The sequence below is a fragment of the Chinchilla lanigera genome, unplaced genomic scaffold, assembly GCF_000276665.1.
Source record: "Chinchilla lanigera isolate Chin_1 unplaced genomic scaffold, ChiLan1.0 scaffold00011, whole genome shotgun sequence".
NCBI lineage: Eukaryota > Metazoa > Chordata > Mammalia > Rodentia > Chinchillidae > Chinchilla > Chinchilla lanigera.
In genome coordinates, this window is record NW_004955412.1 from 34969663 (window position 1) to 34996591 (window position 26929).

The window sequence follows — 26929 nt, forward strand, 5'->3', positions numbered from 1 at the left end:
AAGTAGAAATACGTCCCCACCTGGAATCAGTGACCAAGCCCTGTGCATTCTAGCATCCTGGGTGCCTGCATCCCACCCAGTCCATTCTGTCCTTGGTATTTACAGGCTTTCTGTCCACCCTTCAGCAGGAAGCACATTTTTGAGGAACACAGACTAAAGCAGAATGGATCTGCATCCTGGTGCTGTCTTACTGTGTGAGCTATGCTAAGAACCTCAACTCTTTATTTCTTTTTTTTTTTTTTTCCCCAGTACCAGGAATCAAGCTCACGACCTCGTGCTTGCCAGGCAGCTGTTGTGCCACTGAGCTAAATCCCCAGCCCCTCTTCATTTCTAAAATGGAGATAAAAACTTACCTAACCAACACGAGGTTGTCAAGATAAAATGATATTATTTATGTAAAGTACCTGCTGTAGGGTTAAGTCCACAATTTTTTAGCTATAACTTACTCAGTATTATCTTCTCTCACTGGAGTCATGTTTAAAGTCAAGTAAAGCTGCTGCCTACTTCAACACCTTGAGGTCTCTGTTCTAAGGAAACCTAAAATCTAACCTTGGTCTGTGTGGGCCCAAGCCACCCTTACAAACACAAAGAATGTTTGCACATGCTGCGGCCTCTGTGCCTATGGACCACCTTTCCACCAGGCCCTGGTGTGTCACACTGTGTGCACTCTAGTTTCTGCCTGGGCTGCTGGCCCCCACCTGCCCACAATGCATCCCAACTGTGCTTGGCAGGTGTGGTCTCCCCCGCGGTGCTGCACATTCCGCCTACGCTCCGTCAACGCACTTCTAGGAGCAAGGCACAGGCCTGGCTCAGCTGCCTGCCTTCCTCCAAGAGCACCTCTGAGAAGAGCTCTAGAGTTCTCCCTGCTGTCCACACTGTAACCTCCTTAGAACTCAGTCTATCTCTCTGGTCTGAATTCTAAGGTCCCTGTAGTTCTACAGACATGGAGTACTCCTGCTTTTAGGTAATAGTAGAGAACTGTACTTCATCACTGTGGCTTCTGCTGTTCCTATGAAGTTCCTCCTTGTGCTACCCGCTGAGACTCCTCTTCCTCACACACACATTGCTTTTCCTGGTCAAAAGCGTGTGTGTAGTCCAGATAATAATCTCTCACCTTTCCAACAGCACATCTGTGGTAGCTCTCACAGCCGCATCCTAGCTGAGTGCACATGTGCTTAGACCCAAAGGCAGAATCATCTTGGCTGCGTTAAATACAGCAGTAAAAAGGGTGCTTGCTTTCTCCTCTCCCTGATTTTCAGTTACAATTCTAGCTCTGAAATTATTCCTTCCCAATTAGGAAAACTGGTTTCTGTGTTGAATATTCCTGGTGGGCTGCAGTTTTCCTACTGGCTTCGCAGAGCTGGGATAGTCATCCCCACCCATACTGGGAGCTGCCTGTCTTTTTAAACCATGCTAATGTTAATAGCACTTGGTGCATGTCAGTTCTCCGATAATCCTCCAAGGAAGGGGCACGAGCAATGGCCCTTAAAGCATTTCTTCCTGGTTTAAAACAGAGACATGGGCAGAAGCTGCATCAGCAGGGGCATCACACTCAGCATCCTGCGAAAGAGCAAGTGCTCTGTTGATCCAGAGACACCACAGATGAGTTCAGCGCAGATGAATTCCACACACGCACACTCAAGCAGCATTAACATGCCATGCCAGGTTCCACTGCTGAGGGCACGTGCTGCCATGAGGCCAAGAGACTGAAACAAGAAGCCCTCTCCCTGCCTCTGCAGCACATGGCACCCAGTGGCCCAAACAGAAGCCAGGAACACAGAGCATTGACAACTTTGCTCTTTGCAAGGGGCTGGCCATTCTACTTTCCACATCACACCTGTCAACAAAGAGGGAGGCAAACTGCCACCCACCTTTCATGAGGCAGCTGTATCTGAGGAGAGGTGGGGTGGGGAATTCTGTTCATCCATTAATCTCCTTTAGAGAAGCCATGGAAGAAAATTACCTAAAACCCATGAGTACAGCACCACAGGTTGACAGTACAAGTGAGCAGGCAGCACACAGGCGCCCAGGCTGGGAGCTGACACAGTGTGACTGTCCGAAGGGCTGACTCCATGCCCTCCACTGTGGAAGGGAACATGGAGGTGCAGTACTCTTCCTGCTTGGATCTGAACTGGGAATAGGCTGGACAAGGGGACACTGCATGGAATCAGAGGCCTGAGATCAGCCCCAGCTGGGCTGCTGAACAGATCCCTGTGTGACATCCACCACACCTCTGGAGTCAGCCCCATACGCAGTGAGGAATCAGATAGCTCTCAAATGGAAGGACAACTGAGTGAGCATGGAGGGCCGGGCAGGCTGTGCCAGGCGAGGATGTGGCATGCGAGGGCGCGAGTTAGGAAGAGGGAGCTGGAGGCCCCAGGAGGCTGCACAAGGATGCGGATGCGCGAGAGCACTCCAGGCAGCCCCTGAAATGACAGTCTGTATTTTGGACAGTACCAATTTCTTCATACTACCAATCAAGGATCCCTCATCTGAAAACAGAAAATTTAAAATGCTTTAAAATCAGAGCAGTTTAGAATGCCAACATGAGGCCATAAGTGGAAAATTCCACATCAGACTTTGTGTGATGGGTTGCAGTAAAAATACAGGTTCAGTAAAAAACTATAAAATTACCTTTAGGCCTTGTGTAAACACAGTATACAAAATACAAATAAATTTTGTGTTTAGGCTTGGATTGTGTCCCCAAGATACTTCACTTTATGTATACAAATATTACAAAATCTAAAAATACCTGAAATCTGAAATACTTCTGGTCCCAAGTATTTTGGATAAAGGATCCTCAATGTGCATAATAATTTTCTCAAAATAATGGTCTCTATGGAGTTTGAGACAATAAGCAGCTGTAAAATGAAAAATTGGGACAAAACATTTTACCATTCTACCTGCCCTCTCTTGTGAAAAAAAATGGGACATCCGGAAAAACACCAGGTGGAACCAAGAAGACACTGGCTTAAGGCAGGCAGGGTGTAGCCCTCACCACCGAACTGCTGGCTCCGGGTGCTGGGAAACCTAACTCCAGGCATGCAAGGTGCCTCCAGTGCTAAACCCTGACACCCCAGGTAGAGCAGACCAGTGAGTGTGCACACACCTGCACGGCAGGGAGACCATGGAGACCCTGCCTTCACAATGGCACCGTGTGAGTCAGTGACCTGACACATCAGGCCTCAGCTGCATGTTGGTCACACTAGGGTCCTGCTGTTGTGAGATCTGACCGAACTGATGTACACAAAAGTGCCAGGAAGAATGCCAGACATTCAGGAAATGCTCATTAATCCAGCAACTGCAATGGGTGTGAAACACATAATCCAAACAATGCACTGCAGTGCAGCTGGGCATGAGGAGAGCCTGTAGATGGAAGATCCATCTGTCTTGCAGCAGAGTTCCACTACAACTCTAGCAAACCTGGGACTGCTGTGCTGAGCACGGGAGGCAGCTCATCCAAACTCACTACTTACTGTCAGGAGTGCTGATTGCTCTTCTGCTTATCCAGTCCATCGATCCATTAATCTCTCGCTCTAAGCTGCAGGAAGATGCTGAAATAGAGCAGAAGAGTCTTATCTGTCCAAAAATCCAATGTTGCAAAACAGAAAAACCAAATGAGAAAACATAAGATATATATGGTAAAATTAAAATTTCTAATGTTTAAAGTGTTCTTATGAAGAAGAAATTCAGAAATAACTACAAATAAATGACCAACATGGAAAAAATTGCCCATTAGCAGTAGAATTGAAAGAAATGGAAATTAAAGTCATAATTTTTGGTCAATAAACCTCAACAAAGACAATGTAAAATTATAAAACCAGTGTGTCTAAGCAGGGATATAGAGACACCTGTACCATTTGGCATGAATTATGGATAGCTTGATAGTATAAGAATTTTTAAATACAGCCTTTAGCTGCTGGGAATAATCTCAACTTACACATACAAGGCTGTGTATGCAAGGATATTTACTACTGTGACACTGATTTATACAAAAAAAATTGAAAAGCATCTACACTTTCAAGAATTGGGTAGTAGTGCTGGGCATGGTGGTACATGCCTATAATTCCACCACTTGGAAGGCTGAGGCAGGAGGATCACCTCAAGTCTGGGCCTCATAGTGAGTTCAAGGCCAGTCTGAACTACAGAGCAAGATCTTGTCTCAAAAAAAAAAATTGGGTAGTAATAAAAAGTTTTGATACTTACACAACATGGAATGCTATAAAGCCACGGGAAAAGTTTTGAAAGTTCATGAAAAAATTTTTACTGTGTGTCATTGAAAGTGTATGTAGGGAAGCAGGTTATAAACATGTACGTGAAAAGTAGAAAGACTGAAGAAATGAAACCTCATTGTATGGATCAGTCTTGTATTTCATTGTATTTCTCAAATCTTTTGGCATAAACATGCATCATTTTCTTATCTATAATCTTATCCCCAATTAGTGCTACTTGTTTTACAAATAACAAACAGAAACAATTTGAAAAGGAATGAGAACTAGACCTGTGTTTTCACCTGCAAGTTCTTGCTGTCTGGTGCCAACCTCAAGGCTTACCATGGGTGTTCAGTTTCTCTGGGCTTGCAGAATTTAGAGAGAAAGGCAGTACTCCCACACTTCCACTGCGGTGCCTCTTCTTGGACTCCACAGCTTTCTTCACAGAATTCAGGATTGCAATGGTGCTCAGGGACATGGGCCTGTGGAGAATAACAGGCCACAGACACTGACTCAGGGCAGACCACTGTGCAGGCAGCAGCGAGACCGAGATGCCCACCCACTTCCTTTCGAGCCACCCCTCGCCCAGCCTCTTTCTGGCCTCCAAGGGGAGTGGAGCAAGGTGTCAGCACAGACACTGAAGAGCTCCTGTGGGTGACACTGGGGGAGACAGCACAGTGAGCAACTCAGACTCCCACTGCCTCAGTGCACTCCTTACTTGGCCTTGGGCATTAATATCTGCGGAGGCCCAGTTTCCAGTCTGTAGTCAGCGCTGGACCCAGCTGCGGAAGGCCAGCTTGGGGTCGGAGACACAGTGGCATGTTTCTGGCCGACAGCAGCTGGCACTGCTTCTAAGCCTGGGGCAACCTGTTAGAGATCAGTGGAATTGTCAAATGCTATGAGCAAGCCCATGCACAGTCTACTTTAAAATGTGTCAGTGTACATTAGTACAGTTTCTCTTCAAAACACAACTATTAGCAAACTGTCCTGTGCAGATGTTGTGGCACTAAAGAGAAAAAGGAACCAATTTGTTTGGCCTAATCGCTTCTTAATGCAGCAGATCTGTGTGGGTCCCTCAACCAGTGAGAGCTTCTTGTTTCTAGCATGAGCAGCAGCTAAAGACCCTGGGGCCTCTGCTCTGGAGGGGCAGCTGTAAGACGGCAACGACCCCAGATGCCCGCAGTCCCTGGACATGAAGATGGAACACCCTCCTCCAGCTCGTCTTCTAGACACTCCTACATCTCCACCATTACTGTGACTTTTCTGGCAAGGTCCTATGGCAGCGCCTGTGGGAAGGAGAGCTTCAAGCCACTAGTGCGCCCATCACATGCAACAAAGGCAGACACACCTGAGGGCAGGTGAGTTTTGAGGCAAGCCAGGAAAGCACAAAGCAGACTGGAAAACTGGTCAACCTAAGGCGGGTCTCTTGCCTACCAGAGTGGCTTGTGCCCCGGTGTCACTGTTAGCCCTCCTGTTCGCTTCTGCCTGTTTGGCCAGCTCTTGCTCCTGGGCCAGCTGTTCATTGTACTTCTTCATGTCATACTCGAGTTCTGAGGCCAGCTGTTTGTCAACTGCAAAGAAATCCTTGACTTCATCTCGGTAATCCTGCATCACCTCCTAAAATGACCCAAAAGCATCTTTTAGTGTTTCATTGAGTAAAGAACAGAGCTTGACATAAAATAACAGAACAGTAAGCCTTGTATTGCTGAGTGCAAATTGTTAAGGAACAAGCTACTTAACAAAACTGCACATTCCAAGGAAACACAAGCTGACCATGAGGGGAGATATTACTAATCATCGGCAGCTCACGGGCAGCTTCCTGTCTACCTGCAGGCAGTGAGCGGCTGCCTGGACTCCTGATGAGACAAAGATGTGGCTGCAGCGCAGACAGCCCTGCAGCAGTCACAGAAGGCAGCGCAGTCTAGAGGCTGTTCTGCTGTCCCTGTCAGCCTTCCCCACTGGCATCTAGGGATCACATTTTGTTTCTAAAGATTTTACAGTAAACCCATATATCACACCTGGGCAAAAACATTCTCAGGTCTAAAAAGGACTGCGTGGAGCAAGAGCTGTTGGCCAAGAGCAAGAAATGCCTTTGCTGACAACATCAGAGGCGGGGAAAGATAAGACTGCAGCTCCCATGAGGAAGGGAGCCTCAGCAAAAAGAGGAAAATCCCCCTGTGCTTCCAGCCGCCACGACAGCACAATCCCGCTGTGCTTCCCTGATTCACAGGCAGGGAACCCGCCCAGCCTCTACCAAGACACGGCAGCCCTGAGGCACCCTCTGCCTGAGCTTAGAAACAGGACAAAGACTTGTTTAAGCACCTTATTTAGGATGTAAGTTCGTGTGTTCTTCTGAACCCCCCAGGTTTAAAATAGTTACAGCAATAAAAGTATAAGAATAATTGGAAGTTCTCTTTTTTTCATGTAGTGAGCCTATCTTTTCCTCCTTAGCTTCCCTAAAATAAAAAGCTATTGTAAAAAGTGTATCTAGTGTAATTTGGTTGTACCTTTGTAGGCAAAAAATTTTTAAGGAAGAAAAATACATAGTGTGAACAGAGAAAAAAAGTTGTTAAAGGAAAGTATAGTTGCATTTATTTCTGAGTAATTTTTGTTAGAAAGGCCTGAAGTCTCATTTAGGTCTGCCCTGCAAATAAACACCTTGGCTTTGTTCAAATGGACCTTCTGATGGTCCCCCTGCTTCAGGAACAACTCCAGCCCAGGGAGGGTGGTATCTCAGGACCAGCTCAGCACTCCCTGCCCCACCTCCTAGGCATCTTGCCTAGGGTAGTGACTTTGGCCACAGCCATCTGAGATGCTTGGAGGGTAAACACACCATAATTAAATACCTTAACTACCTTTTGCCTTACCCTCAACCAACACACACCAAGATAATTTGTCCTTAGCCCCAGAGAGAGTCTTAAAAGCAGTCTAACCCTATCAAGGTGGACACCTTCAGCACAGCATGTCAGCCCTTCATAAACCCAGCAGCCCTAGTGGAGGAGGAACAGCTGCAGCAGCGCCCCGGTCAAACCCCACCTGGCAGGAGTGCATCTGAACAAATCAGTGGAGTATCACTTTTGCTGCTTTTTCAGTTCTTAGCATTACCGTATGTCTACACCTGCAGAAGATGTGGTGATGAACCTAGTGGGTGAATGCAACCCCAAAAGTCAAGCTCCTCCTTTACCCTCAGATAGTACATGAGCTCCCGAAGAGCTGGCATCTTGTTTTTCTCCAGCACAGTCTTCAGGGAAACGATAATGGGGATGATATTTTCTATGAAGTTCCTCTTCTGGACCTGAAGTAACACAAAGACATGGTTTAGATTTATAAACTTCTGAAAGACAGATGTCTCCCTTGACCTAATTTATTTTTGTGCAGCCCACCCAGCACACTATGGACCTGACTTTGTCACTGTGATACCAGGGATGTGCAGACCTCCTGCTTTTCTCCTGAAGACTCTACATCAGATACTTGGGTGATGTGTGAGTGGGTACAGGTAAATACTACTCCTATTTTCTAAGGAAGAAAACCAGTAAGAAATGTGCTGAACAATGACAAAAAGCTCCAGACCCCTCACGGACCCTTGACTCTGGCTGGCTCTGTTTTCAGTCCTTCCATTCAGCATCTTTCCCCATGGGAGGAAAAGGAGCTCACTCTGCTCTGCAGAGATGTTCTTTGTCCTGAGGTGAAACAATAGTCTAAACATGGCACAGCATGAGAATGGCTTGCTGTGTGAGCGCACACCACTCTGGATATGCAACTCTGTATGTTTTCCAAAGTGCTCTGTATTTACATAGTACTTGATTTAAATGACCAGTAACTCAAATATTTTCCAATAAATCTTTCACAATTAAAATATTCCATTAGTTCACATGTGTAAGATTTATCCTTGTGAACTTGCAAAGTACATTTTCTTCTCATTTAAAGCCACTCATGTGTTTCTTGCTTGTAAAGCACTCATTTCCAAAAAGGCTTATCAGGGCCAGGCATGGTGGCCTAGACCTGTAATCCTACCACACAGGAGACTGACGTAAGAGTACTGCTGTGAATTCAAGGCCAGCCTAAGCTATACAGTGAGACCCTATCTCAAAACACAAAGTCTTACAAATCCCTGGAACAAGAGGGCAATAGGTAGGACAAGAAGCAATTGAATAAATATAAAACTGAACACATGGTACTAGTTTTGGACCACTCTTTATTAAAGAGTGGACTACATGTGTTGCTGATATGGATACAGAAGAGAAGCCCAGAATTCCTGCCCTCAAGCTGCTTCTAGACCAGAGCCACTGTGAGGAACGGCAGATGGCAACAGTGGGAGGCGGCTGAGAATTCACTATGGAGGAGGGGCACCATCGGGAAGGAGGCAGACGGGAGTATGCACTGGAGTCTTCCCTGAAATGTGCTGCTCAAGGCAGGTGGGGATCAAGAGGGATGGGAGAGGGCACTGCAGGATCAGGACCAACCAGAGGGAGGGCAGAAGGAGGGGAGGGGTGGGGCAGGGCCAGGCACACTGAGAGTTTTTTCTTGAGGCGGCTCAGGCTTTTATTCTGAAGATGGTGGGAAGCTGCAAACATGGTTTGTAAAGCGTGTTCACAAGATAAAATGTACACATGATAAATTTCCCTGTCTTGAGCGAACAGTGCTGCAAGTTTTCACTCCAGGACATACTGGGTAACCATTCCATAAATCACCTACAGTCCATCAGCCCCCACGGTTCCTTGCTGCCCCTCACAGTCTGTCTGCCTCTAGTCTACTTTAAACAGGGGAATAAAATGCTCACATTTGTACTTCAGGAAAACTGCTCTGGCAGCAAGGTGGTTCATGGCCTGCAACAGAAAGAACTAGAAAGCTGGCTGTGGTGGCACACGCCTGTAAACCAGGCACTCAAAAGGCTGAGGCAGAAGGATCATGAGTTCAAGGGCAGCCTGCACTACATAATGAAACCCTGCCTCAAACAAACAAGCAAACAAATAAAAACTAGAGACAGAAAGCATGCCAAGGAGACTACTGGGAATGGGACAGGCCTGAAAGGTCAGAGCCACTGGGAACGCAGAGAAGTGATTTGCAAGATTAAACGGGCAGGATCTTGCAGTGAGCCTGTGCAATCACGGTCTACTCCTTTAGGTCAGGTGGAAAACAGAAATGTGCCCTTCGAACTTTGCACCAAGAATATAGGACCTGGTAAGGCCAGAGGGGTAAGTGGGTTTTCCCAAAGTCAATCAAATTTTATCCTCCTGCCCAAACAAAGAACACATGTGGCACGCCAGACTTCTTTTCTGTGTTCTGCTGTAGCACCAGCTACAGCTGTGGACAATTTGGTAGATAACTCAGGAGAAGGAAGAGATGAACAACAGGAGGAAGAGCAGATTCAGACCAGTTCCCGCAAGCTGACAGCAGGACCCTAGGCACAGCTGCCAGGAAGCACAGGCAGGAGCAGCTGCAGGGAGAGGACAGCACACACACCTGAGAGATGAGCTGTTTCTGCGCTTCCTGCATGACGACGTTGGCCAAGGCCACTTCGTCTTCCTCGAGGAGCAGGAGGTCCTTGTCTGGCTTAGCTCTCATCGCCAAAAGCTTGATCTCTTTTGAGCTGAGGACTTCAAAGGTATCGGACAGTAACTCGCTGGCTTCCATGTCCAGAGGTAGGGCACCATCAGCGAAGCAGGCTGAGGAAGGGACCAGAAATCAGCTCCTGTGAAATACCCAGCCCGGGGAAGAGAATTCACAGCACTGGGGCCATTAGGGCCAGGAGCGGGTCCTGCCAGGGGGTCCCCATGGGCCATAGCTGTTGGCTAAGGATGAAAGACAGGTCTTCCTGCAGATCCTGCTACAGATCTGCTGGGCCATTATCAACATCCATTTCACTCCAAGCACACTGTACCTACCCAAAATGCTAAGGCAGATTTTGGAAGTGATATTAAACCGCTGCTCATCTGTGAAGTGCTCCAGAAGAAACTTGTAGATTTTCATTCGGCTTTCTTTGTTTGTCTTTCCCTTCAGTGAAAACAGCTGCTTCTCTCTGTGGCAGAAGGGGACAATTTCACCATCATGTGGGCAGGGTAGCAAAGGTAAAACACAGCATTCAGAAAGCACCCCAACAATGTGCACCCCAAGCTTGAGGATACCCCTGTGTCTGGGGTGTCAGCACAGGCATTTTCCACTCTGGACTCCGGTCAGGGCCTATGTCCCACCTTGGTATGAGATAGCCAACCTCCCACGCCTCACTGTGCTCTGCTGAGAGACGCGGAGAGCGCTATGCTGCCTCACTGACCTCTCTGACTGGGGGAACTTGTTATACTTCTCGTGCTTCTCGTAGTTGTTGAAGTGGAAAATGCACTCGATGAAGTGCTGGAAGAACATGACAGGGTTCCTCTTCAGTAATAGGTGAGCCAGGCAAAACTCCCCAAAGCTGCAAAAGAGGGAGATTCCAAAGGAGAAGACAACCCATTTGCCATCCACAGACAACCTCTACAAATACAGTGGTAACTCTGTCTGTCACAATAAACAGGTTCATCAGATCAAAAACAAGGTAAAAGCTGGACGTGGTGGCTTACGCCTGTAATCTCAATACTCCGGGACACTGAGGCAGGAAGACTGCATGTTTAAGCCCAGCCTGGGCACTTACTGACTTATCTCAAAATATTAAAAAAAGGGCTGCAAATGTGGCTCAGTATGAGAGCCCTATATTTAATCTCCAGTACTATAAACACAATACAACACAACACAACAAGCTAGGTACAAATTCTGCTTCTTTTGTCTGTTCCTCCTCAATGCTTCCCTTTGAATCCAAGGTCAGTGTAAAGGCTTTCACTCTAAAGTTTCCTTTCAAAATTCTAACAAAATGTGACCCTCCAGTTACTTTTCTAAGAGAAAAACCAACCAATCTACCCCAAATTTCTTCTTGAAGTAGAGATCACGGCAACTGTCATTTGAAAATAAACACCTGGACTGAATTCATCCCCTGAACTTCAAGTTTTTGTCCTCAGTGATGACCAACAGCCAGTTTTGGTAACTGGAACTTTACTTTTTAGAAGCAGAAGTATTAACAAGACCTTCAAAGTCTGGGTCAACGCGGCAAGTACAGCACTCTCCACAGAATGACCAAGGGTACCAAGCTCTGGAATCCCCACCAAGCCCTGGGCGCCCTCCTTTTCCTGGGCCCTTGAACCTGGCAAAGGTTCCCAACATGTCTGCCTGATACCTTACATTGGACAGATACCATCAAGACTGCACCAGAATGAGGGTAAAGAGCCTAACAGCTTCCAGAGCTAAATGTAAAGGACAAAAGCCAAACTGCAGACCTACAGGCTACCTGACCATTTCTGTTTCCCTATGATAGCAGACGAGACAATGCCAAAGCCCTGGGCTTGCTCAGGGGCCAACCTGAATAGGGTTCACTGCGGTTCATTCACTACCAAGACTAAGGTTTTACCTTCATTTCCAGATTGGATGCAGTTACCACCTTAAAAGAGCCACTGGGCAGCTCTCCACTAGACAGGAACACAACAAAACTATACAGAGATGGCTGGGGCTGGGCTTTGGAACGTATCACAACTTTGCAGGAGATCCATCTTCCCCTAGTGGGGTGCCTCAGGCTGACACTCAAGTCAGTAAGGATTCTCAGCACACACCCCAAGTAACACTCAGAAAGGTGGTTCAGAAATCATAACGGAAGTAAGCCTAAAAAAACTCTGCTGCAGACAGAATACCACACTTTTAACTGTTCATGTAGGAAACAAGGCAGAAGCCTCATTTTTAAATACAAAAAGAAAACAAATACAATTCTATTTTATACAAAGAATTTTGAAAAATTCAAATAAGGGCAGCCAGAAGCACTGTTTGACCTGAGAACGGTTGGTATATTCTTCACAAACTGTGTTGCTTAACAATCAATCCAGGCTTGAAAGGGAAAAAAAGTCACAGCGTCTGATGTTTTTTCTAAACAATGGTTACTTTGGTAAACTAGTTCTATATTTAACAAAGTAAACCAGAGTTCTCCATATTCTCTGACTAGAATGGAGAAAACCATTAGATAAGTGAAAAGCAACCTCTAAAGAAAAAAGCCCATGATTTTCCAGCCTGTGGTCCTTCACTGCAGTTCATCTGGCATGGCACAGCAGGTTTAACGTTGACCTCAGCTTTCTCCTCAGATTTAATGACATTCATGAAAATGTAAAGCTACAACTTCCGCAAGAGCTGGTTTAAGCTTTGACTTGATGGCAAATGCTTAGCTCCTCAGCTTAGGTCAAGACCAGACTAGTAAAGGTAACCAACAGGGAAGACACTGTAGTGCTGTGGTGGCGGAAGTATGGCCTACATGCAGTAGGAGCACACAGAGCCCTCTCTGTCGGCACAAGAGCCAAGTTGCCCTGGCAGCCAAGCATCGAACATTCAGGTTTCATTGCAGTGTTGGCAGTTGGTGATAAATAAGTGGGTTTTGGGGTGCAGTTTGGGCACTTACTCTCAGGTTCGCCTGCTGTATAGTCCATACCCTACTGGAAAACTGGCCTAACCAACTGTACAAATAAACTCAGTAGTAACGTAATTTACCCGAGCGTTCCTACACTCAGGGCTGAAAGCACAAACAGATTACCAGCATGAAAAGCCAAGCATCAGTCAGTGAATAATATCCAGGAATAACCTTGCTGTTACATCTATCAGGGTTTTATTAAAAGGGCAAGTTTCAGTCTTGATGGGGAAGACACCCCAAGAACTTGATAAACTAGAGAAGAGGGACCATTTTGGCTCTTGTTTGCTGAAAAGTTAACAGAAATTAATGTCCCAAAGAATGCTTTCTAGAACATAAGAGGCAGACGGTGGCACCTCCCAGGTACCCAGATTAGAAAACATCAGTGGCTTCTAAGGAAAGCTTAGTAAATTATTAAGTCAGCCAGTGTCTGTGGCTGTTAATCTTAATCATCAATTACACTGGACTGAGAGATGCCTAGGAGATTTGTAAAGCTCACTTCTGCGTGTACTTTGGTGGTTCTGGGGGTTTGCTTGGGGACTATCGAGTCCCTGGCCCCTCCTCTCTGGACTTGTCCCCTAGTCTCCGCTTCTCAGTGCCATGAACTGAGCAGCTTTCCCCTGCCTTGCCCTTCTTCCATAGTCTGCCTTGGAGTCAGCCCATCGTGGACTCAAACCTCTGAAACCATGAGCCAAATAACCCTCTCCTCCTTTAAGCTGTGTATCTCAGATATTTAATCACAGTGATGAAAAGCTGAAAAATATAGCATCCGTTGCCAGCCTTTCGGAATCCCTCAGGACAAGCACTAGGGACATGTGAAATCACAATGTTGACTCAGTGATACTGTCCAGGTATCTGACACAGCATTAACCACAGACATGGAAAATAAAGGGAGACCAAGGGAGCAACAACAATCCTGTAGAAGATGATTACTCTTTTACTAAGAATCAAAATCCAGGGTTCAAACAACCTGATGAGGCCATAAGGGAAGTAGTCTGTTCACCTTTATTTTGAGTAGTAACAGGAAACATAAAAATAAGACTTATTTCAGATTTCTTTCCAAGACAAATAACATTTTGAACATTTTGAACTTATTTCAGATTTCTTTCCAAGACAAATAACATTTTTATTACTAGGTTCCTATTCCTCATCTGGTTTCCATGCGTCTACCTGAGGATCTGACCCATTTCTACCAGAATTCTACTGGAGTCTGGAGCTGGGTTTTTTCCTACATCTTTGCTCTCTTTGGTTCCCAGCCTGAATCCAAGCCATGAACTGAGCCATAACATCTTCTTGTTACAAGGCCCCTTTTCATCTCTCTTGCATCCCTACATTTTTCTGTGTCTTTTCTCCTGATCTAACCTCCCATGATGCCTTTCCATTGTGTGTTGTGTTCCAGGTGTCACGTTCAATCAAGCCCCTACCCTCTAAGTCAGGGATGGCGAACCTTCTTGAGACCGACGCCCAAACTGCAACCCAAAACCTTGCCACAAAGTGGAAACACTACAATTAAACCTGAGTATACAACGCTCGGCTGCTGGGGTGATGCTGGGGCAAACTGGCTCCCATGCTGACAGAGCACGGTGTGCTGGCTGCTGCATGTGTGCCATGGGTTCCCCACCACGGCTGTAACTATCTGTACTCCCTCTCCTGAGAGCTGGCTTTCCTCCAGGGATGCCTCTTCATTTACATTCCTCTCAAAGGAAGGCTGCTTCCTCTGACAGCCCACAGGTAGGGAACAAGGAGCACATTTCTCAGCCCCTAATTCTTCACTCTTCTATTTACCAAAGGTTCACTGAGTGCTTGAATTTGAAGCTCCCTTTCAGGTGTGAGGCTTGAAGTCTCTACCCCTCCAGAACCCTATAATGTAGCGGGTGGAAGTCAATACAAAGGGTGTTGTCAAAAATACTCTGAAGAAAGGCAAAGCTAGAGAAGGATGCACAGACGAGAGGGGAGAGCTGGCTACTGGTTCAAATACACACAAACACACGCACACGCACATTGCTGCTCCACTTGGCCCAGCCCCTAACAACCAGCCTCTACTGGCACAGCTCCCTCCACCTGCCTACTCTACTCTCTACTACTTCATTTCTGGTCCACCTTTTCCTTTTCATTCTAGATCCTAACATGACTCAGAGTGTCTTCAATGCTCCTACAAAGGAGCTCAACTGACATTCTAACCTTCTATTTTCTCAACTTCATGGCCTGGAGGGATCCCACGTGTATTCCATGTCACCAGTCCACTGCCACATCCTGGACCACATCTCTACATTGGATATCAAACAGCTTACTTGATGAACACCCCACCTACCCTCCAGCTGTCAGGCTCTTTTACCCCATTCCATCTGTTCTTCAATTTCATTACACCCTCTAGGTAGTTAAGCACTTCCTGTTTCTCCCAAACCAACCATCTGTCTTTTATCTCTTTTCTTCCTCCAGGGTGCATTATACTATACTAGTTACTTTCTTGTCTTCTCTCTGGACCCTGCCTCCTTGCACTTTTGAGGCAACTACCCAGTTGCATGGCTTGTCTTCAGATGTCCCCCACAGCCTCATGCAGTCATAGTTGGGACTTTTTGGATGTGGCTGGATCTAGGGTGTGTAAATGTGCGTTAAGGATTTGTGGTACTGAATTAGTCCACTAAATGGCTTATCATATTTCTGGTTGTGACTGGAACCATCTGAAAGGCTTATAGCCTAGATAGATACAGGGGAAAGGGAGGCTCGCTGCTTCTGCTTACTACTTGGTGCTTTCTGCCTACCTTGCCATGGACTGTTTCTTCCTTGATGCCCCTCTGCCATTCCATCCTGCCTTGTAGCTACCTCTACAAATTGTGAGCCTTTAACTTTGGGTGTTGAATATTTTGTCTCAGCAATAAAAAAAAGTTACTAAGAACCACTTGAACTATCCAAGTGTTACTTGGTTATTGTCCTATGACTACTAGATTACAAGGCCATTCACCAATGTGGGCAGAGGAGGAAAAAAAAATCACTATTTTGCAGCCTCCAAATTTTTATTTATATGACCAATTAAAAATTTCATACAAATTTGTTCACGCTAAAATTTTCAGGAAATCCAGCTGAACAAATAAGACTTTATGCTGGAAAACACATATTTAAAAATATTTGAATGCAAGCAGATAGGCTTGGTCTTTGGCCTAAAATTTGGGGAACAGAGTAACTTAAATTACAGTTAGCAAATGTAGTCATCAACTCTTTGAAGAGGAAAATCCTGTCCACATTTGAGCCATAGTTTAAACAAACCCAGAATGCCAAAAATAAAATGAAAGGATTTAAAGAAGGGGTATTAAAATGTTAGAAGAAATGGTGATAAACTTACCATTATATAAGATCTCTTTATTTTTCTAATTTCTTTCTGAATAATGCTCTAAGTACTTGTATTCACAGGTTCTGTATATATTTTATGCCCTGATTAATGCTCCTTTTAAAATATAATTTTTTACATTTAAAAAATTTTAATTTTTTAACCTATTCATAAATACATATAAATCATACATAATTACTGGGTATCGTGACATTTTAATATATGGATATACTATGTAATGTTTCAGTAAGGCTAACAGTATTTATTGACTGCTTTTAATACAGATGTGTAGGAACTAACAAAAGTGACCAAAAAAAATTAGAAAATACAGGTTACACAACCAAGCTTATCTCCAAGGCACAGCTGAAAGCACTCTAGGAATTTCCAGTCATGACGGCCTGTGGGCTCCGCACTGTCCAGTCAGCCAGCCGTGAGGTCAGTGTTAGGGAGGGATTATAAAGGTAGGAGGAAGTGGCATCATTATCTTGTTCCTTTCCCAATTATACAAAGAAACAGAAAAGGTGACAGCCCTAGCTTTGTGCTTCTGGTGCTAGACAGTATTAATTAGAACGCTAACCTTCTGCTACTTGATTATGTGAAATGTTCCTCCTTGGAAAATTATACCCAAAGAAAACAGCAGAAATTCCTCATAGAACTCAAACTAAATTATTGGTGACCATATTTAGAACCACAGGGACTCATTATTATATGCTATTTATAGTCAATACACTCTGGAAAGACCTTTTCCCATTGTGGTAGCTTTTGCCATGGCATTCAACATTGTTTTCCAATTGTAGGCTTGCTTTCAATACAATAAATCATACAGTATTACGAGGATAGCAAATTCTATCAGACCAATTCTCAACTCTTTGAAAAGAAATCCTTAAAAAATGACACAAGTCATATACCACTGTGATTCCTGCTACTTGGGAGGCAGAGGCAGGAGGGCTCCAAGTTTGAGGCCAGCTTGACAATTTCATAACACCCTGTCTCAAAATAAAATAATAAAAAGGACTGGGAATGTACTCAGAGCTCTCAGGGTTTAATTCCCAGTACTGTCCCCCTCAAAGACACAAGGATAGGAACCTTATTGTTTGTATGGTCTATTCCACACCGAAATTGTCTTAATTCCTAAAAATTCTTCCTTACAATTTCCGCACTTAAAAGAAAGTATGAATTCTCTAACAAAATTAACATTTTTGGTGGTCTTAGAAATCAACAGTTATGCTGACAATGACTTCTATACAGATGAATATGACGAAGTCCTTTATTACTTCTTTGGAAGAGCAAACAACATCAGCAAATGTAGCCAATACAGAGATTATTAATGAGTTATTTAATGATTATTTAATGAGTTTTATGTTTTTTTTACAACTTATATGTAAAAAAAGATCTGTTATATAGGTAGCTTTTCATTTAAAAAACCTGTCACTTTTCCAGGCAACTACCAAAAGCTCACAAAATCCTAAATAAGTCAACAGTAAGTGAATCCTAAAGAAAGGAAATCTTATGCATACAGGAAATGAGGTAAATTGTTCAGCTGTCTGACACAAGGGAAAGACTTACCTGGCAATATCTGGGTGTGAATCTATCAGTGTGCTGACAAATCGAAAGAACAGAGAGCCCTTCCATTTCACAAATTCTTCCTACACAAAGAGAAAATAGCATATTGCAGGGCGTGTGCTAAGTGTAGCTGTTTGATGTGCCCAGCTACAGTGGCCCCGCTGATGGTCCCAGGGTAAAAGCACGTATCAGCTCTTGGGCTGCCCAGGAGATGTGGCTCAGTTGGGCAGCAGTCACTCTGCAGACATTTTGAAAGCAGAGACATGGGTGGGAGTGTAGAAGGAGCAAGAAGAAAAAGCAAGCACAGACATGGAGGAACACACAGGCAGAACAACACCAAAAGTTCTTCTGTGCTGGAATGACTCCAAGCACATGGCTTCAGTGTAACAGGACAACACCAGTGTGCCTCTGTAGGAACACACTGCATGGGGAGATGAGCACACAAGGCAGAGAAGGGCAGATAGAGAACTTAGTCAAATGTCTTCTTTTTAAACAGCAAATATTATATCTTCCTCATTACAGGCCAACCATATTTTCTGAATGAACAACATATCCAGTGCTTTGTAGAAACTTGTAATTCACTATTTCTTTCATATACTGAAATCTCTCACTGGACTCCAAGAGCAACTTTTGGGATAGCCCATCCAGCACAGATCATTTACAATAGGTAAGTCTGAGAAACATAAACTTGTTTGAGGTCAAGGAGCATGAGAATTGGAATGAGAACTACTTGTCTAGCAAGGAGTTTTTCTCTACATGGCATTTACTTGCAAAAGGGGAACTTAACAATGTTTGACAGGATGTCTGAAAAATACCCTAAATGAATATTTGCAAGTAAGGATGTGTTTAAAAGACCACATTAAACATCAGAAATGTTCTAATGTTAGAACATTCTAAACCAGAGATGAAACTATTTTTGGATTCTACTATGAAGCAAGCACATTTCCTATGCTAATTAAATATTCCCTTAAACCAGAAGTGGTGGTGGTAGTGAAGGTGGGGAAGGACAGTCTCATTCTCATACGTACTTGCAAAAGGTTGGTAAGCAAGATAAGTGTCTGCTTTCGGATGAAGGGGTCAGAGTCCTTGAGGCACATGGAGACGTGGGGAATGTACTTGTCCACCATGACAGTGTACCGGATGCAAAGATCGCACAGCACAATGATGACGTTGTTGCGGACTGCCACATCCTCACACACCTCGAGCTCTCTCACCAGGGCCGGGATGCTCTTCTTTGCAAGGTCCTCATTCTGTAAGCACAGCTTACCTATCACAGAGAGAACAAAACATGTGACTCCATTCTACAGATCTTATTTATAAAAAGTGAAAAAAAAACCACAAACAACAAAAATGAGAAGTAGATACACCTATCCTAAATGTTACAAAGTTTGAAATATCTTAAGGAAAAATAAACTTCGTCAGGGTTTTACAAGATACATATTATGGAATATTCCTTTACATTAAGAAAATAATCTTTAATAATATCTAACAGATGATTCATTTTATTTATTTATTTTTGCAATACTGGGGACTGAACCCAGGGCCTTTGCATTGAGCTAAACCCCTAGCCCTTTTTTATTTTGAGAAAGGGTCTTGCTAAGTTGCCCAGGTTGGGATCAAACTTGGAATCCTAAACAAAACAAAACAAAACAAAAGCAAAGCAAAGCAAAGCAAAACAAAACCAACCAAACAAAAAGCAAAACAAAACAAAAACCCCAAATTTGCAATCCTCTTTCCTGTCTCAGCTTCCCAGAGTGCTGGAATTATAGGCATTGTGCCACTGGCCACCATACTTGGTTTCATTTTACTTTTGATTATACATATACTCTAAATACCTTTTAAGGAATATGAAATATTAGCTAGGTAGGTAGGTAGATAGGAAGAGAATATCACCTATTTTGTTCACAGACACAAAGAGAGCTGCTGAGTCTTACTTGTATATGTTTGTTCTGTGGCCTAGGGAATGTTTCACTCTTGCAGTTCTTAGGCATTTTTAAAATAACCAATACAAAAAAAATTCATAAACCATATCTACCATAAAATACACAATTACACTAAAGAAAATTTAAATTATAGGTAGGTGTTTTCAAGATTAACAACAATTTGAGTTCATGAAGTAATGTGCTTACGGTTCATCTAGCAATTCTGTAAAGTACTAAATACACCATCTTTCTTATAAACTCAACTTCAACTTTTTCCATTCCCAGAAGTCAGTGAAGTGACTGAATATAACTCTTGATAAACACACTTCATGGTGCTACACTAAGTATAAAAATTACAGGAACAAAGGGCTTGGGTGTGGCTCAGAGGGGCAGCTCTGGCCCAGCCTGAGTAAGGCCCAGGATTCAATCCACAATACCACCAATAAAACAAAACAAAACAAAATACCACCAAATAATATAGGTAATAACTGTAGAGAGTGCTCTGATTTGACTGTCCTGGGTAGTCATCCCCTTCCATCCGCCTCCCTTCCTCTCTCCTCTTCCTATTCCCTTATCCTATTTTTCATTCTTGTTGATATTATTTTTTAAGCTCATGTTGTGGCTATAATGTTTGCATTCACTGAGGGTATTAGGTTCCTGTACATAGCTCATCTTTATCTACTTATTTCCCCTTCCCCTCCTCCTCACCCCTCAACATTGTTCCCTTGGACCCCTTCCCTCTTCCAAGAGACCCAGCCCGTTGTCCCCTTTTATCCATCCTTTATTATTCTCTTTGTTTGTACTTTGTCTCATTCAAATAAGACACCATACTGTATTTAAGCCTGCATGTCTGTTTTATTTCATTCAACAATGTATTTTCCAGGTGCACCTATTTTCCTATGTCTCAAATGTGTCATTCTTTATAGGTGAGTAATATTCCATTGTATTTAGATACCACATTTTATCCAATTGTCTGTTCATAGGTACACAGGCTGCTTCCAGGATTTAGCTATTACAAATTTTACTGCTATAAACATTGGTATGCATATATTGCTATAGTATAGTATCTTAAGCTCTTTGGGAAGACACCTAGAAGATGGACAGTTGCGTCATGTGGAATTTCTAATTTTAGTTCTTTGAGAAATCCCCATACCATGGTTGTACCAGTTTACATTCCCACCAACAATGAAGGAGGGTTCCTTTTTCAGCACAGCCACGCCAGCATTTGTTATTGTTTGATTACTTAATGACTGCCATTCTTTCTGTTGTAAGATGGAATCTTAGAACTGTTTTAATTTGTGTTTCTCTAATGGCCAGAGATGTGGAGCATATTTTCATTAGTTGTTGAGCATTTGTATTTGTATATTCTGGATATTAGTCCTCTGAGGAGTAGCTGGCAAAAATTTTTTGTATTCTGTATGTTGTCTCTCTCTGATTGCTTCACTCTGCTGACTGATTCTTTTGCTGTTCAGAAGCTTTACTGTCTGATATAATCTCATTTATTGATTTTTGTGCAACTGACATTCAGGTTAAAAAAATATTTTCCTATACCCATGTCTTCCAGTGTTTTACCTATTTTATCTTCCAGGAGATCTTTGATCCATTTTTATTATAATTTAGTATATGGTACAAGATATGGGTCTAGTCTCAATCTTATGCATACAGAAAACAAGTTTCCCCAGCACTATTTGTTGATAGGCTATCTTTCCTCCAACATATGCTTTCAGCATTTTTGTTAAAGATCAAATAGCTCAATGTGTCTGTGGAAGTTTCCATATCCTTAGTTTTGTTCCACTGATCCATGTATCACTTTTTGTCCCAGTACCATGCTGTCTTTATCACTACTGCTTTGTAGCATAGCTGCAAGTCAGGTATTGCTATGCTTCCTGTTTTGCTCTTACTGCCCAAAACTGCTTAGCTATTCTGGGTTTCTTTTTCTTCCCTATGAATTTTGGTGGTGTTTTCTCTGGATCTGAAAAGTATGATGTTGGCCTTTTGAGTGGGACTGCACTGAATCTGTGTAACAGTTTTGGGAGTATGGCCATTTTGACAATACTGATTCTGCCTATCTTGAAGCAGGGGACTTCTTTCCATTTTCTGATGTCCTCTTTAATCTCCTTTTCAAAGTAGTACAGTTTTCTTTCTAGAGGTCTTTCACTTCATTGGTTAGGGTAATACCCAGGTATTTCACTTTTCTTGATGCCACCCTGAATTATTTTCATCATTTCCTCCTAATTGAGTTCATTATTGGTGTACACAAATGCTATAGTTTTTTTCTGTGTTGACTTTACATCCTGCTACACTGTTGAGGTTAGTTATTAATTTTAAGGGTTTTTTGGTGGAATTCTTTGGGTCTTCTATATAGAGTATCATGTTTTCTGCACATAATGATAATTTGAGTTCTTTCTTTCTTGTATGTATCCATTTCATTTCTTTATTTTTTTCTCTTTTGTCTAATTGCCCTGGCTAATGTTTCAAGTACTACATTGAATAGAAGAGGTGATACTGGGCATCCTCATCTTGTTCTCAGTTTTAGAAGGAATGCTTTTAGTTTTTTCCCAGTTAGTATGATGCTGGATATTAGTTTGTCATAAATAGCCCTTATCATATTCAGGTATGGTTCATCTGTACCTGTTTTCTTCAGGGATTGTATCATGAAGCGGCACTGGATTTTGTTGAAAGTCTTTTCTGCATCTATTTATACGATCATATGGTTTTGGACCTTGCTGAAGGCTCTCAACTGTGAGCACTCTATCATGCTGGCAGAGCTGGGTGCTCATATCTGAATTACCTCCTAAAATCCATAGAGTGACAGTAGGCAAAAGCTCAATAGCCTAAAACACTACCAGGGCTGGGCTTTATTTAAGACAAAGAGAGACACAGAAGCTGACCAAGCGCCCTCACTTCCCCACACATTATTCTCACCTAAGGTGATGATGGCGTGTGCACGGATCACAGAAGGCATGACAGAGTCTCTGATCTGGGAGGGCAGTTGGGCGGCTGGAGCATCTCCAGAACCCTGAGATGGCAGCACTGCAGGGAAGGGAACAGATTTACTGACAGGGCCTGATGGGCTGCTCAGCCTTAGACGTACAACACAGTCTGTCTTCCAGTGCCTTACAGTGATCTGAGTCAGCAGAAGAAGCCAGAATGGACTGAATCAGGAGGAAGACTCGCTTCTCCACTTTGGCTGGACATAGCTGGGCGATATCTCCCAAGGTAAAAATGTACTTCACCTACAAAGACAATTTACAATAAGAAGAAGGCAAATGAAAACCCCAGCTAGAGTAGTAACATCTCAATGGAATACATTTTTTTGTATCTCCCAAAGTATAAAAACTACTACTTTTGTTTCAGAAAAATAAATGACCATTGGGAAAAACTCAGTTGCTATTTTACAAAACTCATCTGAAGTTAGGGGGACTATATAACTTTCTAATTTAAATCCAGACATTTCTGTAAACAATGGGCACTATTACTAATTACACTGTGATATTAAGTGTAAACCTGGATAATTTTGGATAAACTATAGTATAAAATCATCTCCTGTAATCTCACTAAAGATACCACCATTATTTTTGTGTACAACTTTCATTTCCAAGTATTTCTATAATCACATGGCTTTGACTTCTTCTTTTTATACACTTACCAATCAGCTACTCTGAAGTCTGCACTACTTTGAATTTTTTTGTATTACTTTGAATATTAAGTATTTTTTTCATGTTAACCATACATGTTTAACAATTATATAAGTATGCCATTTAAAAACAATAAATGTCATAATTTTTCTCACTTTTCCACAATTAGTGGAATAATTATTTCTAATTTATATTATTATCTAATCTAATTTGTATTATTACATTTATATTATTTTTAATCCTTTGGTATTATTTACATTAGCTCTAGTGAATACCTCTGTACTCTTGGAACTGTCCTATTTCCTTAGACATGAAATCTATGGTTAAAGGGCAGGTAAAACCATTTTATATTTTAGAACATAATTCCAAACTGTCCTCCAGGTTAGTTTATTACCTAGATTACAACCCAAAGCATACAAGAACCTGCTTTCTCACAGCCACCTCTAGGAGTCTGAGTGTAGTCTGAGCAAGACTCCATCTCAAAAATGCAGAAAAAAAACAAGAAAACCAAAAATCTTTCTCTGGAGTTGAAAAGTCAATAGTAAATACATTTGGGTGTAGGAAATGTTGAACACAGGGTAACTCTGAATGGATTAAAGCATGAACTAAGTACGCATAGGGCAAAACACCATATGCTGTGACTGAAGGGTAGATTCTGGTGACATACTTAACAGTGAAACAAACAAACACAAATCTTAGAGGGAAAGATTCATGGATTCCAATAAACATCTTTCTTATTGTGGCCTGTAATTTCCAAACAAACTGAAAAGCAATTATCTCTCAAACTGTGGGCCTGATCTAAACTATACACCTCTTACCTAAAGTGTATAGATTCTTACAAAAATATCATTTCTGAACATCAGCATAGCAGTTCCTCAGGCACAACAGTCTTCTCTTCTACAAATCTAAACTTGATCTGTGATCTCTAACAACTATAAGAGCTAAGGTAGCAGAGCAGAAACTGAACACAGTCAACTAATTTAAGAGGAGAAAAATGGCCACTGTTGGTTAAATGACGGCCTGTATTGAAGGGCATCATGAAGTCGCTCATTACTTCTTTTACTTGACAGTGTCAGACGCTACAACAGAACTACCATAACTTATCAACAGCGCACTGGTGTGACTGGTCCTGACTCAAGGAAATCTCTTACACCAAAACCATTTCTAATGTAGGCATGCCTTGTAAGACAATCTTGACTCTCTAAGGACATTTGTGTTTTGAACTGTTAAACTGCTCATTTTACTTTAGATATTACTACTGCTTAGCCCTATTCCCCAGTTTTATAGTTCAATGTCCAAATAGCTCAGAAGACATGTTATAATAGTTTTAAAATCCAAACAAATGAAAGGGCCGAAGAACACACTCTATTATTTCCTTACTTTATTATTTCTACACTTGACTCTACTAAGCTTATAACCCATATTATTTTCCCTATTGGAATCAGGTTTTTCCAATCCAAACTAAATTAAGTATTCCATCAAGTTTGCCCCCATAAAACATAAGTACATAAAACAAACAAAAAATGGGTTATTAATTAAAAACAAGTTCTTCTAAAGAGCAAGAGGCTACCAGAACCCTTTTCTTAATAGCAACTGAAGTGCACATTACAATATCATCTTTATCTTAAAAAATCCCACTGAGGGCCAGGGATATAGCTCAGCTGCACAGCGCCTGCCTGGCATGTGTGAGGCCCTAAGTTCGATTCCCAGTACCAAAATGAAATAAATAAATAAAAATTTCCAGTGATATAAAAGGAAGAGGCAAGAAAGGAGAAGCAGCTGCTTACCAACAGGTCTTCATCCATATTCCCTGCCCTGTCCTCCTTCAGAACGATGTTGGAAAGGTGGTGCTCACAGGTAGACAGCACATCCCCACAAACCTGCTTCAGTAGTTCCTGTATTGAGTAACAGATCAGTTCTGAAGGGGCTGCACATCTTCAGGGCAAGCTGCCAAACCCCAGGAGTCCTGGCAACATTTGCAGAACTTCCAGGAGTTTCAAATGCATGAAAGTGCCAGCCATCATGCTTGCCCAAAACCATAACAGATTTTTAGCAAGCTGCCCATAAGAACTGGAGAGGTGGAATTTTTAGAGAAGAGTGTATATGTCATCTTTCTTTCTACATTTGCCCTACTAGAGCAAACGGCAAATATTCAGGAAGATCTTGTGCCCTAATTTATAAGGTATGGGTAACAGCATTGCCCCTCTAACAACAGAGAAAAAAGTTGCATTATGTAGATTGTAAATTAACTACTGTGATAAACATTTTCCTTTAAAAAGACACAGAATAAAGTGGGCTGCTGTCATCCCTGAATTTACTGCTTAGGGACAAGTTCTCAGTGGCTCTTCCTAGTCATGATAAATTCCAGGGGCCACTGCAAGTGGACATCCAATACATACGTATAGCAAGACAGCCTCACAACCACACTCTAGGGCTCCCGGGCTTCCTGCTGCCTCAGAGGCCATTCCAAGCACCCAGGCTCGGTGAAGCGCCTACACCCCAGCATTTCCTCATCACCTCAGGCACACTTTTCACTTTGGGATACCTGTGCTCCACTGACATAATCTGCTCACTGATAAGTCTCCCTGCCTCATGGGAGATTTAAGCTCTTTTATTAAGGAGTTAATAAAAACTCCTTCCTTTTCACCTGTTCCCTCCTGTTCCCCTTGAAAAAAGCCAACCTCGCCCTCATCTGCCTTGGCAGAACCAGACGTTCAACTCTTACAAACGACACCCCCTGCTAGGGCTGTTCTGGCCCACGGACACCCTCTCCCAAAAAATGTTCTGGCCCACAGATACCCTCCTCAAAAGTTAGCTTTAAAAACCCCATGCTTTGCTCAGCTCAGGGCTGTCCTAGTCCGCTGGGCAGCCCGCCATGTCGCTCGCCCCCCCAGTAAAGACTCCTCTCGTGTCAGAAGGTCTGGTCTGGTTCTGTGTGGGTCTCGGCCCTATCATATCATTTGGTGCCAAAACCCAGGAGGGATGCCAAGGCTCCAGCTGGTCCCTCCTGACTGGGACCTCTCCCCGGATCCACAACTGACCACCTCTGAAGTGGACTGTGAGCCTCGGACCTGCCACATTGCTGACCTTCTCATCCACAGACACTTCTCACCAGGTGTATGTTTCCTTTTCATGTCCTCTCCTCCCTGTCCTTGCCCCGCCTGTTTCCCTCCTATTCCTCCCTTCCCCTTTACCCTGATTTCTTTGGCCCCTCCAAATCTGCCACCTACTTTGTTGCCTGCCTCTTTCTCTCCTCGCCACCTGATTGCTGATGAGTGCGATGGACCCCCTGTCCACCCTTGGCAATCCCCGGGCAACTTTCTCAACTGGGTCAACACTGAATTCCTTCAGGGCACTTTTGCCCTCTTTGACTCAGACCACGTCCATCTTTTTTCCTTCCTCCTCCTTGCTCTCCTCTTCCTAACTTAGACCTTCCTCTGTCTTTCTCTCCCTTCCTCTTTCTTTCTCTCTTTGAAGATCTCCCTGTCACACCTCTCGGATGGCTCATTCTTCCGGCTTCATGCCCCCGGCCTCTGCAGCCCCCTCCCAAAATCATGTCAACACGTTGAGCTGTTCCTCCTCCTCTTGTGATCCCCTCCCTGACTGGAGACATCCAATCAGGGGGCCTGGGTCTCTCATCCCATTTGGCACTTCTCTTGGTCACCCTTCTCATGACCCCCTCCCTGACCGGAGATGTCTGCTCAGGGGGCCTGGGTCTCTCATCCCATTTGGGATTTCTCTTGGTCAGCAGTGGTCCTCAGTCTCCTCATTCTCTGTTCTCTCGCCTCTCCTTTGGTTATCAT

At 43.3% G+C, this 26929-nt stretch overlaps 1 protein-coding gene across 1 annotated transcript in view; it reads right to left on the bottom strand.

The window, feature by feature from the left end:
* Positions 1–26929, bottom strand: part of Ncapd3 (non-SMC condensin II complex, subunit D3) — a 67640-nt gene that overhangs the window by 2199 nt on the left and 38512 nt on the right. Inside the window, exons 20-32 of the mRNA XM_005378590.2 lie at positions 24914–25021; positions 22610–22724; positions 22414–22521; positions 18595–18833; positions 17570–17649; positions 10483–10620; positions 10097–10230; positions 9675–9877; positions 7396–7506; positions 5646–5828; positions 4930–5078; positions 4554–4693; positions 3477–3554 (exon numbers count right to left, since the gene is read on the bottom strand). Of these exons, the coding sequence (XP_005378647.1) occupies positions 3477–3554; positions 4554–4693; positions 4930–5078; positions 5646–5828; positions 7396–7506; positions 9675–9877; positions 10097–10230; positions 10483–10620; positions 17570–17649; positions 18595–18833; positions 22414–22521; positions 22610–22724; positions 24914–25021 (1786 nt within the window). The remainder of the gene's footprint in view (positions 1–3476; positions 3555–4553; positions 4694–4929; positions 5079–5645; positions 5829–7395; positions 7507–9674; positions 9878–10096; positions 10231–10482; positions 10621–17569; positions 17650–18594; positions 18834–22413; positions 22522–22609; positions 22725–24913; positions 25022–26929) is intronic.